The sequence below is a fragment of the Electrona antarctica genome (genome assembly GCF_951216825.1).
Source record: "Electrona antarctica genome assembly, chromosome: 11".
NCBI classification, from domain to species: Eukaryota; Metazoa; Chordata; class Actinopteri; order Myctophiformes; family Myctophidae; genus Electrona; species Electrona antarctica.
In genome coordinates this window covers 10,073,711-10,090,230 of record NC_136792.1, presented here as the reverse complement: position 1 = coordinate 10,090,230, position 16,520 = coordinate 10,073,711, and the positions used below count along the sequence as shown (strand labels likewise).

The following is a 16,520-nucleotide window of genomic DNA, read 5'->3' as shown; positions in this document are numbered from 1 at the left end:
TAACTTCATCTCCTTGCTCAGTGCTTACGGCACAGCGGAGACCTGCTGCTTTCCTTTCTCGCTGTGTTGCCGTCTGGGGACTTATTTCAACCTGGGGACAATAGGTAAGATGAAAGCTAGCAGTATAGTATTCCTGCAGGACCAGACTTGAGAACCACGGTTAGGGATTGTTTTTGCTGGACATGTATTTTCAACAGAAAATTGGCCCAAATTCTAAACGTGAATTTGTGTGCGATCCCTCTTGTCCTGTGTATACTATGTTGAGGAGAGCGCCCCAGGGGTCTGTACTCGGCCCTCTCCTTTTTTCCCTTTACACATAGCCTATATCAGCTATTTTTGCCGGTTTTCGGCTACAAATGTCTTCTAAATCCTGACAGTTTTCTGAAAAACCTGTGTTTCTATATCAGTGGTTCTCAAACATTTTCATGTCAAGGACTCCCAAAACTTTATGAAATTGGCCGCCGACCCCCATCTGAAAATATGTTGTTCCAGTGACCCCCCCCCCCTGCTATTTTTCAATGGCTACAGTAACCGTCGAGGGACATTAACTGGAGCCAGCTAGCATGCAGAGTGAGACCGGTCCGTGTTGGTTGGTGTACTGTGTATAGATATTCTTCTGAACAGGATTGAGTCATGTGATGCCATGTAACGCTGTATCGTTTGGTCGTGCAGACCGGCTGCAAAGTGTCATCCGATCGTTGGGTTCGTCTCAGAGCAGTGAGTCACTGTGTCCCTCTTTTAGCCCCCCGTCCCCGAGCCCCAGTCCCATATCTCCTTATCGGGGGGCCTATACTCCATGACTCCGTTTCTCACTGTCCTCGAAAACACAGCCGCCTGCCTGCAGCACACAGCCCCAGTTCAGCCTCGTTCGGCCCAATTCAGACCGATTTAGATTCTTATTATCACCCCCCCCCCCCCCACCCCCCGCCACAACATGGCAGCCGGGCTTTACTCCACAGACACTCACTGCTTTGAGAACGGTCGTTTAGGGGTCTGAATTCAGTCAGACTCGCGAGGAAGCAAGTGAAAAATTCTGCACATTATTGGGAGCAGCAAATAGCTATTGTTCCCGAAGGCTGTTTGCTTTTTAAGGTCTCTCTCTCTCTCTCTCTCTCTCTCTCTGCCACTGTAACATTGTTGAAAGTGTTCTTGGTGATGTCATGGGGGGGGGGGGGGGGGGGGGGGTGCCACGCTATGAGCTTGTAGGTCTGTTTTTTATTTTTTAATCATGAAAATGTGGCGCAAATTTGGAATATATACTGTATATTCTTTCAGAGAGAATGTTTTTAACTCAAATCTTCTGGGGGGGTTCCATTGAACTACATATTTTCAGATGGGGGGGTCGGCGGCCAATTACATATATTTTTGGGGGTCCTTGACATGAAAATGTTTGAGAAACATGAGGTTTTTCAGAAAACTGTCATGATTTAGAAGACATTTGTCATAGATGATTGACGGCGTAGGCTGGCCACACCTCCTGTGAGAGATACTGATTATAACCATACTCCTGTCCTGTGTATGGCTGTGGTCGGCAAGGGAACCAGCATACTTGGGAAGTAGCGCAAGTCTGTAAATTTGGAACGATGCAAGTTGGGAATGCACGCACGCCCCAACCGATTATGCGATACCTGTTGTGTAGCTGCTGTCAAGAGTACTTGCTGCACCCGTTGTCAGAGTATCCAGTGTGTGGTGTGGATAAATGTACTGTGGCCACTTTTCGTTTTTTGTCTGTCTGTTTTGTGTGGAAGATGTCGTGTTTGCTCCTGTGCTGTGCTTCTTGGCTGGTGGGTGGAATGAGAGGGTTGAGTGTGGGAAAAATCTATTCATACTTGAATCGCGATTCTTATACGAGTCAAAATTATTATACGAAGTTACAGGAGTTTTTTACTATACAGTGTTTTGTGATATGAAATGTAAGCTTACCATAATCACAGAGTACACATTATTCAAGTCATATTCAAGGGTTTTATTTGAAACTAACTCCAGTCACTTCAGTTCAGCACAGCTGAGGTGTGTTTTGTCACTGTCCAGCTGACGCTCGTTGACACTCGTTAATGCTGCTTGCATCAAGGCAATTATGTTGTTGTTTCTGCGTCAAATGGAACTGCACCTATAATCTAAGAATCCATCTAAGCCATTACACGACCCTCTCGGTAGGCTATTATATAATGTTTTGTTTGCATTGTTGGAAATAACTAGGCTACACTTGGTTGTTAAAGTCCATATGAAAACAATATGACTGAAATCATTTAGATAAACTGGGAATATTTTAATGAGAATCAATTTGTCGCTTTGAATCGAACCGAGAATCGCTTTGATTTTTGAAAATTTGTGTTGAAGAAGAAACAACATCGCACTTGTGTGAAGTCAGCGGCGCTCATCATGCATCATCATACAGCATCATTGTGCTCAGCCAATCAAAGGCATCGATTCTGTGCTCATACGGACAGACACACATACACACAAAGCTGTGCATATATAGGAGTGGCTAGTAGCGACCCTCAAAAAAAAGAGATTTAGGATGTGGTTGTTTCCGTTGTGTGGTGTTTCTCCTTGTTTCTGTTGCATAGCATCGTGTGGCGTTTCTTGACACTGAGTGACTGTGTGTATTTGCTTATTGCTAAAGCATAGGGCGGGATGGTGAAATGACACTGAGACTATACTAGGGGCGGCAGTGGCTCAGCGGTAGAGTGGCCGGTAGAGCAGCCAGATGTTCCCTGTTTGACCCCGGCCGGGCTCCCCCAGAGTTATTGTCGAAGTGTCTCGGGGAAAGATTATGAACCCCTAATTGCTGGTAGAGGATGGCTATGGCCTATAGTTACTATTAGAAGTCAAGAAATTAAAGTCAAGAAATGACAAGAATCCGCACACCATTTTGTGCTCCCAGAACTATCTTTTACTTAAAGTGGTAACGTTTTCGGGCCGTAGCCCTTCCCGGCAATCATCAGTCCCAATTATTATTACCGGTCAGGCGACATTGACAGAAATGTTAAGTACAAGTCTCAATGTACATCCATTGCATTAGGTGAATGTAATGCACAGTATGCGTAATGCACATTTTAGGTTGTTAGTTAGGCCTGGCTTATGGTATTTGTATTTATTTATTTGAAGGCAGTTGCATATTGTTATTGTTGCATTTTCAGTTTCTGGTCATGTTGTTATTATACGTGGGACTATGGATGGAAATGAGCTTCTAGCTAAATCTGGCATGTTTACATGAGATCATGTGCAATTGATTTAATTATTGTGCAGTTTATGAGACACTTGTGTCTCATAAATAAACACTGTAATTATAAGTATTATTTATTTTGTCCTGCATAGTGCAGGCTATTCAAAAATCACACAATACTACTGTATATGATGCATTATAGTATTGTATTGAGAGAGAGAGAGAGAGAGAGAGAGAGGACATAGGGCACGTTGCTCCACTTTCCCAGAGAACAAGGGGACATGCAGCAGGACACGCTGCAGAGACGTTTCTAGGCTGAGGAGAGATAAATGATAGCCCTGACTCAAGGCAGAGAGGTGGCACAGTGACGCTTGAGCCAAAGGAAAGGCAGCAGAGGCCTCTGGGTACAGAGAGAGAGGGAGAGGGAGAGAGATGGGAGATAGACGGAGAGAAAGAGACTGGGAGGGAGTTATGAGTGTTATGAGGTCAGCGACCCGGCATCACTTTCCATCCTGTTATGTGTAAGCTACTGTATTGGGCACACAAAGTCCTGCACTGCACTCTCATTCACAACCTGTAGGTAAATGATCATGTACATGAGTGTGCGTGTGTGCGTGTGTGTGTGTGTGTGTGGGGGGGGGGGGGGGGGGGGGGGGGGTTGAGAAATTCTACTTGCTACTTAATTTACAGTAACTCAGGATGCGTACACATCTTAAAAAATGAAGTGATAAAATATAGTGAATGGGATATTGTTGATTGAAATGATGAGAACATGGCCACTTCAAAACATACATACATATAAGATTTCAAGATGTAGGCCTATACTGTATATATTTTAACTTGTTACGTCTCATATAGGAGCACAGAAGAGCTGACATTCTTTGATTTTGGTTCATCAACGTTTGGAGCAACAATAACAAAAGAAAGAATAAGGAATAACAAAGTAGTAAGAACACATTATACATTTTCGATCATATATGACACGTGCCATGTGACCAATGCTGTTAGCTTGTCGTGCGAAAGAGTACAAGTGAAAGCTTAACGATATATATAACCGAAAGAGGAAACAAAGATATAGGTATAGGTTTCTGAAGTAATGGAAATAGTTCTACTGTCTGTAACATAAACAGAGCTGGAGGGGGAGGGGGCATAGGGGGGTGGAGAGGAGAAGGGAAGTCAGGCAGGTTAAGTGATATAATAGTTGAGTAGAGGCGGCAGCTGGCAATGCAGGGTGTCAGGTGGGGTGGGTTCACATTGGGGGGAGAGAGAGAGGGGGTGTTTATTGCTACGCTTACATCAGGCTCTGATGATGGGCCACACATTACTCACGGTTAGCATTCTGTTGCTCTGACCTGCCTGGGAGCCTTTTGTAGTGTCTGCAGGGTCGCGGACACATTTTCATGCGTCCCTGGCCTTGATTTTTTTGTGCAAATAGAAAGTACTAGTATAATATTAGTGCTGTCTGTTAGACGTTATGTCTTTATCTTATCTTTATCATGGGACCCTGACGAAGGCTGAGTGCCGAAACGCGTTGGTCCTTCTTTTTGTAATGTTCTTTGCCATGCCTTAACTCTTGAATAAAAAAGGCTTTTTTTCACCTCACTGGAACGGAGTGCCTTGGATCCTCTTCTTTAATGTTATGATTTAACCTCGCCAACGAGCACCTGTATTCAGTTCAACAAACAAAGGACCACGGCAGCGCTCCCTTCCTCTATTCAACGTTTATATCTTTCTCTGTTTGACCAGTACTGATTCAAACAGAAAAAAAGGTAAAGCTGGCCTGGTGCGGTGTTCTGTTAGATTAGATTGTTGCCACACAGCTGAGAATGAAAATATAGCCTATCCATATTGCAATATTGCTCAACCTTTCTTTTATTATGCCGATATATATTTCAGTACTTTCGTTGTTATTGAGGTGTGCGTGTGCGTGTGCGTGTGCGTGTGCGTGTGCGTGTGCGTGTGCGTGTGTGTGTGTGTGTGTGTGTGTGTGTGTGGTCCTCAACAACCTTGCTCCCCTTACCTCTCTGGCCTCCTTTGCCATCATGTCCCCTCCCGCTCCCTCGGGTCCAGGCAGGGATGCCAAACCTCCTAGAAATCTCCAGGGTCAAGCATTGGACCTGCAGGGTGGGGTGACAGACAGTAGCCTGGCTGGTAATAAGCCAGACTCAAATCACACTGTCGTGTGGTAGGCAATTTCTTTTTGGCAACGGCTGATTTGCGTATGGCTTCATAGCCAGCTTTCTCAGTCTCAGTTTTAGGAACTCTCTCCCAACTCGCATCACAGCTTCCCCCAACCCTCTCATCTCTTAAAAACTGCTGTCAAACCCCCCCCCCAACTCTTCGAACTTGCCTTCCAAAACTAATCCCGTCTTCTTTGTTTTCTTTGCCGTTTATATCTGCTGTTTATTCTTTCTAGTTATTTTCTTTTAATAAAGTTGTTCCGTTTTTGTTTTTTAAAGTTGTCTTTAAATGCCAAGTAAGGTGTCCATAAGTCTGATGTTGTTGTTGTTATTCTGCTTTGTTTCCAGGATGATCAGATTGTTCTACAGTGCACTGCCTCCGTGCTGAAGGAGCAGATCAAACTATGTCTTTCCTGCGAGGGCTTTGGAAACCGCCTGTGTTTTCTGGAAACCACCTCCAATGCCCAGGTAATAATAATAATAATACATTTTATTTATAAGGCGCCTTTCAGGGCACTCAAGGTCGCCGTACAACAAGTTAAAAACAGTTGACACAAAACACAGTTAAAAGCAAAAGCAGACAATAATGTATAGCTTGCAGCAGAAAACACAGATCAATCATAAGCCTGCCTAAACAGGTGGGTTTTGAGGTGGGTTTGAAATGAGGTGATTGAGTCCATGTTTCTTATATCAGGGGGAGGGTAAGAGGGAGGTAAGAGAGTGGTGGAAACGTTTTTTATTGTTCTTTTTTAAAACATCTTAAAATAGTGAAAATAGCCAATGCTTGTAAATGTGCTATTTACACATATTTTTTGTGCAACACTCTTGTGTGATGAAAAGTAGTAGGGCATCCGAAACATAAAAATTGGAACACACACACACACACACACACGCACACACACACACACACACACACACACACACACACACACACACACACACACACACACACACACACACACACACACACACACACACACACACACACACACACACGTCTGCGTCTGTATGAATCTCTAAAATGTGTGCTTGGTGTGTTGTCAGAATGTGCCTCCAGACCTGGCCGTGTGTTCGTTCATCCTGGAGCAGTCTCTGTCGGTACGAGCCCTGCAGGAGATGCTCGCCAACACCATGGACCTGATGGAGGTAGGCTCCAATACAATTAATGTGCTGAAAAACTCAACTCGCTGTTTTCTCTATATAAGCCATATCTCCAAAACTGGTGGGTCAAACTGAACAACCAATATCTCTATTTGAAGCTATGATTCCCCGCTTTCATAAAACAAAATCCAACGGCAGTCCATCAAATTTAGTCACATATGACGTAAATTGTCCATTCATTGTCAATGGGAATTTAATGTTTGTGTAAGACGGAAATCTACACTAATAGCTGAATACCTCACTTTTCAACACTTTTCTGTATGGTTGGAATTGTGAATTGTGATGGATCTGGATGGTGTTTTATTTACTTTTTTACTTTTTATTTATTTATGGTGATTTACGTCACCATCACTCCAGTCCAGAGGTTATTATTATTATACTGTAGATCAGTAGTTTCTCAACGTGGGCTAAATTACTGATAGTTAGGAACCAAAATGGTTATGGGACTGTAATTCGGAGAGTGTGGAAATGTGACTCGTACTCTCTGAGTTAAGCACATTTAGACATGAGGACTAATCTACAAATGCCTTCTAAATCCTGAACAACCCATGTTTCTATGTCAGTCGTTCTCAAACATGTTCTTGTCAAGGACCCCGCCTATAACCTGACTCCGCCAGATGGGGCAGCAGAGAGTACACCTCCTGCTCCCATCTGGGAACTCTCAGGCAGACTTGATGCTCCGGCCACAAAACGGCCTGGCCAATCAGCGGCAGCTAGAGGCGGGATCAAGGCAGCACTGTGTATGCCTTGATCCCGCCTCTAGCTGCCACTGATTGGCCAGCAATCAAAAACAACAATCAAAACAATGGGATTTAGGTTGAAAATCGGTGAAGGTTTCCTATAACTTTGCTATAGATGGGCAAGTTATTTGTGGCTTTTCCATGCCTGCTGTTTTGTCAATATTCCTTTTTTTCCCCCTTTCCGCTATCTTGCCGAACAGGTTGATTTGGACAAATGGGTATGTCTCTACATAATGTGTCTCATTATCCTGTAGCCAGCGTGTCCTCAATCCAACCAGTAGGCAAATCAACCAGCCTTATCTGTACAAACCTCCATCGCTGCTGACCTGTTCTGTCTGCTTCAATGAAATAGTGTCAACATTCAAGTCATTTTTAGACCTGAGGCCGATTGTAAAAACGCCCTCTAAAACCTAACCTATAGGTTTCTGAAAACCTAAAAGAGGACGGCGTCTCCACAGGCGTATGCAGAACTTGCTAGGGTGACACTTGGCTCAAATAATAATACTCTTCAATAGACGTCATGCGGTAACTGGAATGCTTCGAGGAAAGAGACACACAGAGCTACATAGTGACATAGCTGCTATCGCCTCTCACCGTCTGAACAAAAGCTAGCCAAGCACTTCACCTGCAGGGTAGAATTTATGGGCAAAAAAAAGGGATGGAAGTTGCCGTTTTATTAAATAATACCAAAAACAATTCATATTTATGGCACCTTTCATACAAAGAATGAATGAAGGTGCTTTACAAGATACAAATGTAAACATGAGAGATGGAGAAAATAAATCATGAAGAGTGATTGGCAAGTGAGAGCTGGTCACTTGGGTGGCACAGCTAGGGGCAATGTCTGTGGTTGCACTACTATACATTGGTCTGTACACCGGGGTGTGGAACTTGGAAGAATAGCATGGTCCTCTGCATAATTATCGGACTGTACGAGTTAGCAGTAACAATGGGATAGAATAGAACACATGGGGGAATTGGGATTTAGCGTAACGAATAAATTGAGAGAAAAATACAAATGGGGAAACATTATTCGCACATTACACGCTATTCTTACCCATAGATATTTAAAAAATAAAAATCACACCCGTGTGAACTGAGTGGTGTAAGGTCTTATATAGACTGATCAGCTGTGGTCTGACATAATGTCTGATTGTCTGACGTAATGAAATCACACCCGTGTGAACTGGGTGACCATAGCAACCGTGCTCATTTTTTGAGCACTAACAAAGCCAGTTGTAGGAGTGGTTTACACCACTCAAAAATAGATGCCTCATTGGCCGCTGCAGTTCGTTGGAGCGATGTGTGTTGAAGGAGGGGTGGGAGAATTTACACTGGGGAAGGAAGTATGCTGGAAGTGTGGAATTAGGCATGTTACGTCACACTGCCAGTGATTACTGGCCAATCACAGCACATCTTTTCCGGGACTTACAAACCCTGAACATGCGCTCTGTGACACACGCTCATGCTTCCTCTGTGCTTCGGCACAAAGGAATCTCGGGAAAGTTTTGCCCTCCCTTGAGCACATACGCACCAGAGCCGGAAAGGGCGTCTACGTTTATATGTGCTCTTACCATTATATTTTTTATTTTTTTCTATTCATAGAATCTTTTTAGATTTTGTTTTGTTTTTTGTTTTAAAATGTATACAGTGATTAAAAAAAATCTTTTGAAATATAATTATCTGTCGAGGCATTTACATTTTTTTGTTAGTCCACATTGCAGATTATTTTGCAGTGTGCAATATAGAACATTGTATACAAATGTATGTATTTGTGTAATTTCACAACACATTGTTCATATCATTTCATGCAACGCTGTACATCCATTGCTATTAGCATGGTTTTCCACCGTCTTTTAATTTGCGTTCTTCACTCATTTTCATCTCCATGACGCTTTTCTTCAGAGTTTTTTGCCTCAAAAACTGTACGACAGCACAAACATCAAACCTAGCTAGCACTCATTTTGTATTAACACTAACCCTACAAAACCATATGGTGAAAGTCCATAACGCTGCAATAGACTTAATGGCAGAGCCGACTGCTCTCCTCGATCAGACGAGACAAAGTCTGTTTAGCATTTGGTTTAGCTGGGGGTGTTAGCAGCGCTTTATGGGCCGCGTTATCGGGGCTTGTTCAGCAGCTCCTGGCTTTAATCGTGGAGCCCTGTGGCCCGGCCTTTTCCACTGACTGTGACTGTGGATGAGAATAGCATGGCATGTAGCCCAGTGGAGAGTCCCTACTGCCTGCGTCAAGTATAGGGGAAACCCAACACCCCCCAAAACACGCACGCACGCACGCACGCACGCACGCACGCACGCACGCACGCACGCACGCACACACACACACACACACACACACGCACACATACACACACACACACACACACACACACGCAGACACACCTGTCCCAGCTGAGCCTACTGCTAATGTGGATAATGGTTAATGGATGAGTCCTTCCCACTTCCAGTGTACATACCTGCCCCATGCATAGTTGGTTTAGACCAGTAGATTAAGTGCACTTACTGTAACATTCTAGTGTATACAGGTTTTATCATTATCATAATACTGTTAGCCTAGAGGTTTTATCCTTACTTAACTCTATAGCCTACATGTTGTTTTATCATTATATAACAGGTTTTATGAACCCTATAACCAACACGTTTTATCACTAGTTAACTCTACAGCCTACATGTTTTATCACTAGTTAACTCTACAGCCTACATGTTTTTATCACTAGTTAACTCTACAGCCTACATGTTTTTATCACTAGTTAACTCTACAGCCTACATGTTTTTATCACTAGTTAACTCTACAGCCTACATGTTTTTATCACTAGTTAACTCTACAGCCTACATGTTTTTATCACTAGTTAACTCTACAGCCTACATGTTTTTATCACTAGTTAACTCTACAGCCTACATGTTTTTATCACTAGTTAACTCTACAGCCTACATGTTTTTATCCTTACTTAACTATCTAGTCTACAGGGTTTTATTATTCGTTAGTATTCCTATAATAGCCTTTAGGTTTTATCTGCAGTTAGCCATCTAGCCTCCAGGTACAATTAGAATACTATTGGTAGATGTGGACTTGAGGACACAAAGGGCCCTATTATGCATGTCTTAAGTACCAGGTCTTATTACTTAACTTAAGACCTGGAGGCGTGATCAATGCCATTTGGCTATTCTGAGTGGCCAAACAGCATTGACCACGCCTCCAGGTCTTAAGTTAAGTCATAAGACCTGGTACTTAAGACACGCATAATAGGGCCCAAAGAGTGACATCACCATATTGTTTGACTAAACCGTATTGTTTGACTAAACATCAATATCTGTCCATAATGTCTCATTTTTTTCTCTCTAAACGTAATGAATTGATTATACATTTACCCAATCTACCTCTATTGTTTTTGGTCTTTATGTATGGAAACCAGACATGTAAATAACAGACACATATAACATGCAAACGTCTGGAAAAGGCAGGTTACTGACTGTAAATAAATACATGTTATTCTCAAGTTTAAAAAAAAGAGATTATAAACCAAACTATTTATTCTGAAAGAGCCACACAGTTGCTATGAAGGTCCATGAAACCGAACCTAAAAGAGAGATACAGAGAGAGGAGGCGATTTCATTACTTTGATGCTTTCCTTTGGATTTGTGATACATGCATGTCACAGTACAAGCGGAAAGGCAGTCAATGCGCCGGTTTTGACAGGGGGGACGGGGGGTGTTACACTTGTACTGTAACATATTGGATAAATGGGCGTATTACCCTGACTACCCACTACCTGATGGCAGCAGGGCTAGTTGATTTGTTCTATAGATGTACCGTATCTGTATCTACAACAGTACTTTTTTGTTTTTCCTCATTTAAAACTTCTCTGGATGCTGAGAAAAGGTAGGAGGGATTTCTGAAATTGTTTGTTTATGCCTCCGCCGGTGGCCAGCCGTGTACTCGGGAGCATTATGTTTTGTAGGTTGCATGTGCATACATCCGTCCGTCCGTCCGTCCGTCCGTCCAAACCTTGTGAAAGCAATACATATGACTTGATGGAATTTCATGACATCAACCCCTTTTGGTGTTTTAAACATTATGTTATAATTTAGCTATTGAAAATATCAGATCTACAAGCTCATAGCGCGCCACCGAGTGGCGCGCTACGAGCTTGTAGATCTGCTATTTTTGAAAAATCGTGAAAACATTTATTTCAGAAAACTGGAGGATTTAGAAGATTTTTTTTAAATTTCGAGGTCAGGCCTAAATGGGTTAATGTCCTCTTGGACTCAAGAATGAACTGATTAGAAATTAAAAGGTGGTCAATTGTAAAGGTTATACAAAACAGGTTCATTAAATTCCTTCAAAGTCTTCATTTTCTACATACTGTATATTAGGAATTTGGACAGACATGGGCGTAAACGACAGCAAATGGTTGGCGGAGGCATACAGCCACAGTGCAGGATTTCTTAGTTCTTCGTTAGTTTTATGTGGTTTTAATCCTCTTGTTTAGCATTGTGCCATTCTGTGACGTGATACTCTTTTGTGGTTTTGTACGCAACAGTTTTCACATTCCTGTTATTGTTTTTCCTTTCTGTATTTTGTTTTCCCGTCTCTTTCCAGGAATACAGCATGTGTATTTCCACCAACTCAAAGGTGGACAAGGGGTTGCACCAGTATTGATATGTTAGATATTGGATATATCTATTTTGTGCATTGTACAGATATTCGGCATAGACATAATCATTCAACAGGTGAAACTGAAAACGATGCATTGGTGGTGGTATCAGTGTTGTTTTGGTCGACTAATCATATGACGAGAAATGTTCGTCGACTATACCTTTTTTCACTGACACAAACTACATAAAAACTAAATGAAAACTAAACCATGATGACTAAAACTATGACTAAATATACTGACAATTTCGTCATCAAATATAAACTACACTAAAATGTTAGGAAGGGACTAGTGGACAAGAGATCCAGTATAAGTCATTTTACACTTGGCTGCATGAAAATACCAGATCTACAAGCTCACAACACGTCGCGCTGCGACGCGTTGTGAGCCTGTAGATCGGCTATTTTCAGCGTAAAAAAGTGTAAAAACAGTCGTTACGACGGCATGAACGCCCACCAAAACACATTTTAGTCGACTAAATCAACTATAATCTTATGATATTTAGTCGACTAAAACACTAAAACATTCCAGATGACTAGTAAAAAGTGAAAACCATTCAAGAGACTATGACTAAAACTAAAATCTAAATTTGCTGCCAAAAACAACACTGGGTAGCAAACCAATGGAGTCTGATAATGCTGTTTTTGCTACACGATCCATGAATTTGCCAATACGTTTTATTATAATGGTGATTCCCTGAGGCCGTGTCTTTGTCTTGGTCCTTCTCAACTACTGTACTGTGTGTCCCTGTCTTGTCTTGTCCAGTGCAGCAGGCCCAGGTTGTCTCTGGGACCTGTAGTAGAAAGAGCCTAAGTCTGCACACATCATGCACAATGTCAAAACAATTCTTATTCGAATTATTGGCCTGACGTCGAAAAAAAAAAAGAAAAGTCTTCTAAATCCTGACAGTTTTCTGAAATACCTAATGTTTCTGTATCAGTGATGCTCAATATTTCATGTCAAGGACCCCAAAAATGTATGTATGTATTTGGCCACCGGTTTTTCATAACACTGTCATGATTTTAGAAGGCATTTGTAGAATCGTCCTCAGATCTAAATGGGTTAAGTGTCGCAGACTTTAACCCTTTCAACCCTTTTAACCCTTGCACGGCACCTCATTTGGATCATGTATTGAACGCTAATCCTGTGTTCTGTTCCTCTGCAGTCATCCCAAGGCGGAGGCCATCGCACCTTGCTGTATGGACATGCCATTCTCCTGAAACACTACCACTCTCGCATGGTGAGTCGCTCTTTTTAAAACATCTATCTGTGTTGAGGGGAAAACTGTGGTTGAAAGGTATAGACAGTAGACTCAGGACTCAGGAGCAGACGAGTGGTGTCGGACTCATTTTGGGGTGAGGGACACATTGGTCAAAATGTCACTTGATGTGGGCCAGAATTGATCTTCTTATCAATTCCTATGAGCAACACCATTATACTACGGAATATAAATTACACTTAATCCCTCTAAACCTGGCATCCCTATACTGGGTCATTATGTCATTATGGCAATGTCACAATGGGACCTGTTTTGAGGGAGATAGACAGTAATATAAAGAAAATGGTCTTGGACTGTATCCTAGACCCGGCAAGTGTACACAACATACAGACTGTATAAGTACAACTCTACCAGCCATTGCTTTATGGGTTAGTTAATTGATAATTCATAATAATTAATAATGATGTTTCTTTCTCTGCAGTACCTGAGCTGTCTGACTACATCTCGATCACTCACAGACAAGCTGGCCTTTGACGTGGGCTTACAGGAAGACTCCGTAGGTGAGAACCCAACCTCCTTTTGCTATCTCCATGCTTATTTTATTCTCTGTGTTGGTTTTTTAGTACTCATTTTGTTTTGTTTTGTTAAAATGTTCTGCCACACTCAAACCGTGCTATACTCATACGCATGTGTTGGCACCGGCGGTGCCCTGGAATCGACCTCATGAACCCCCTTAATGTAAAATAAGGTTTACTTTTCACTGATCGGTACATGGTCTCCCCTGCAGGTGAGGCATGCTGGTGGACCATCCATCCAGCCTCCAAGCAGAGGTCAGAGGGTGAGAAGGTCAGGGTGGGAGATGACCTCATCCTGGTCAGCGTGTCCTCCGAGAGATACCTGGTAAGGCCTGCATACATACATATACCGCCTGAGTGATTTATTGTTTTTGATTTGCCCCCCTGTTTAAGAGGTTAAAGCAGAAACAGCTCTACCTACAGTACTGCACGTTGTTCTGCTATGCTATTGTTCCAATAATCTCTCTCTCTCTCTCTCTCTCTCTCTCTCTCTCTCTCTCTCTCTCTCTCTCCCCCTCTCTCTCTAGCATCTGTCCTACGCAAGTGGAGACCTGATGGTAGATGCTTCCTTCATGCAGACTCTCTGGAACATGAACCCAGTGTGCTCTGGGTGCGAGCTGGCTGAGGGTACACACACACACACACACACACACACGCACGCACGCACGCACGCACGCACGCACGCACGCACGCACACACGCGAGCGTACAGTGAGCTTGCAGGTCGTATACAAACACAGTCACATAATGCTGCTGTGCTCACACGGGCTGTGTTTCTCTCTCCCTCTCAGGGTATCTGACGGGAGGCCATGTTCTCAGGCTGTTCCACGGCCACATGGACGAGTGTCTGGGCATTGGAGCGCCAGAGGAAGGAGAGGAAAAGCGAAGGTGAGGAGGAGGAGAGAGAGGCTATTGGTAGCCTCGGTCCCAGGCTTACTTATCTGCGAAAAGAAAAGCCTGGTCACAACGTAAGGCAGAGAAGCTAGCGGCGGATGTATCCTCCGGAACATCCGTCAGCTGTATTTTCACTTGTTTCATTCGCAAAGAATGTAAACTGATTTGTACGTCATTTGTACGTAATTTTCTTGGGCGATACTTCCGCTAAGATCCTGCAACTTCCGATGATAGTCTTTTCAGCGTAGGTCTTGCCCAGGGTGGGCTATTGGTGGAGATGTTTGTCTAACCCATGTTTTGTCAATTGCTTGCTGCCTCTGACACTGTCCCCTAGTGTCCAGAGGCATGTATAAGGCACTCACGGCATTACAAGTGATGGAAAAGAAAAGTTTGGTTATGGTTGATTTAACACAGTTGGGCGAATGTGATGATGTCACTGGCCCATTACATTGGTAAAAAACGAAATAAATACAAATTAAATCACACACTGGCAGCCCAAATCTGATTTCTGGCTTATCCATATTGGTGTTGTTTTTTTTTATCAAATCTGAAGTTCTGCAGCAAAAAAATAAAACAGACTTGCTTAAAACCAATCGCACTCCAATCTGGATAGGAAGTCAGATTTAGGCTGCCAGTCTGAACAAGGCCTAAACAATTCCATTGTGAGGTTTACATTTTGTGATCTTTTCACACATACTGTACTAGCCAGCTGTCTGTCAGTGGCCAGCAGTAGAAAACTAGTAGTCATACTTGAAGGTGCCAATGAGGGTGGGCTACTATGGGGATGTGAAGCAGGGCGTTATACTTCAATCATGGGTCTTCAACAGGGGGTCTGGGACACCTATATGGCAGGGGTTCTCAACCTTTTTGGGTGGGGTGAAGACTAGGGCTTTTAGCAACTAGTCGACTATTCAACTAGTCGACTAGTAAATCCACTAGTCGACCTTGTTGGTACTAGTTGATAAGGCCCCCCCTTATCAACTAGTACCAAGTTCCCCCGGTTTTGTAGGCCTCAAGATCAGCTAGATTATATTTATAGTACACAGTTTTTAAATGTACAACTATTAAAAAAAAAAAAAAAACATTTTATTTTTACACAAGAGGTAGGCCTTAGTTAAACAACTAGTCGACTAGTAAACTAGTAAAAATCACTAGAAGTGAAAGCCCTATAGTGAAGGTCCAGCTGACTCAAATGATTGTTAATGAAATGATTGAATAGACACCTGTTTGTCTGCGCAGGATGGCTCACTATGAGGGCGGAGCTGTGTGCGGCCAGGCCAGATCTCTCTGGAGGCTGGAGCCTCTCAGAATCAGGTGAGTGGTCCTCACTCCTCCTCAGTAGTAGTACCCACGCCGTGGAATGTTTTAAAGCAGAGTTGGTTTTATCGCTCTTATGTTGCTCTGCATGTTTGAACGTCGCTATTTTTTTAATTGTGTTATTGCACAGCACCTTGTAACCACGTTTTGAAAGGTGCTATACAAATACATTTGACTTACTTACTGCCTGTCTTTATCATAATGTCATAATGCCGCATTCTATGGAGCAGTGGTAGTAGTACTAGTAGTACATTTTATTGTAATAGTAGTACTAGTACTTCTAGTATTAGTAGTAGTAGTAGTAGGTGTATCTTGCTACTAATACTGATTAAAACCTAATTTATGCTGAGTTGAAAATCAGTCATTTTTGACTAGTCATTGGTTAGACCAGTCATTAGTCCTACAACCTATCTCAAACCCTCACCCTAACCCTAACCTCCCACGAGGCAGCACACCTAAACCTAACCTTAACCCTCTCCCAACCCTTAACGCACCCATCACCAACCTTAATCCGGTCGTCTTAACGCACCCCTCACCAACCTTATGTCTAACCAATGACTAGTCTAAACTAAGTATGCACCCCGGTACGG

General features: G+C 42.8%; 1 protein-coding gene across 1 annotated transcript in view; it reads left to right on the top strand.

The window, feature by feature from the left end:
- ryr1b (ryanodine receptor 1b (skeletal)) overlaps positions 1–16,520 on the top strand; it is a 142,712-nt gene that overhangs the window by 21,093 nt on the left and 105,099 nt on the right. The window contains exons 2-9 of the mRNA XM_079514493.1: positions 5,698–5,817; positions 6,394–6,495; positions 13,092–13,166; positions 13,627–13,705; positions 13,933–14,045; positions 14,248–14,347; positions 14,511–14,607; positions 15,853–15,927. Coding sequence (XP_079370619.1) covers positions 5,698–5,817; positions 6,394–6,495; positions 13,092–13,166; positions 13,627–13,705; positions 13,933–14,045; positions 14,248–14,347; positions 14,511–14,607; positions 15,853–15,927 — 761 coding nt within the window. The remainder of the gene's footprint in view (positions 1–5,697; positions 5,818–6,393; positions 6,496–13,091; positions 13,167–13,626; positions 13,706–13,932; positions 14,046–14,247; positions 14,348–14,510; positions 14,608–15,852; positions 15,928–16,520) is intronic.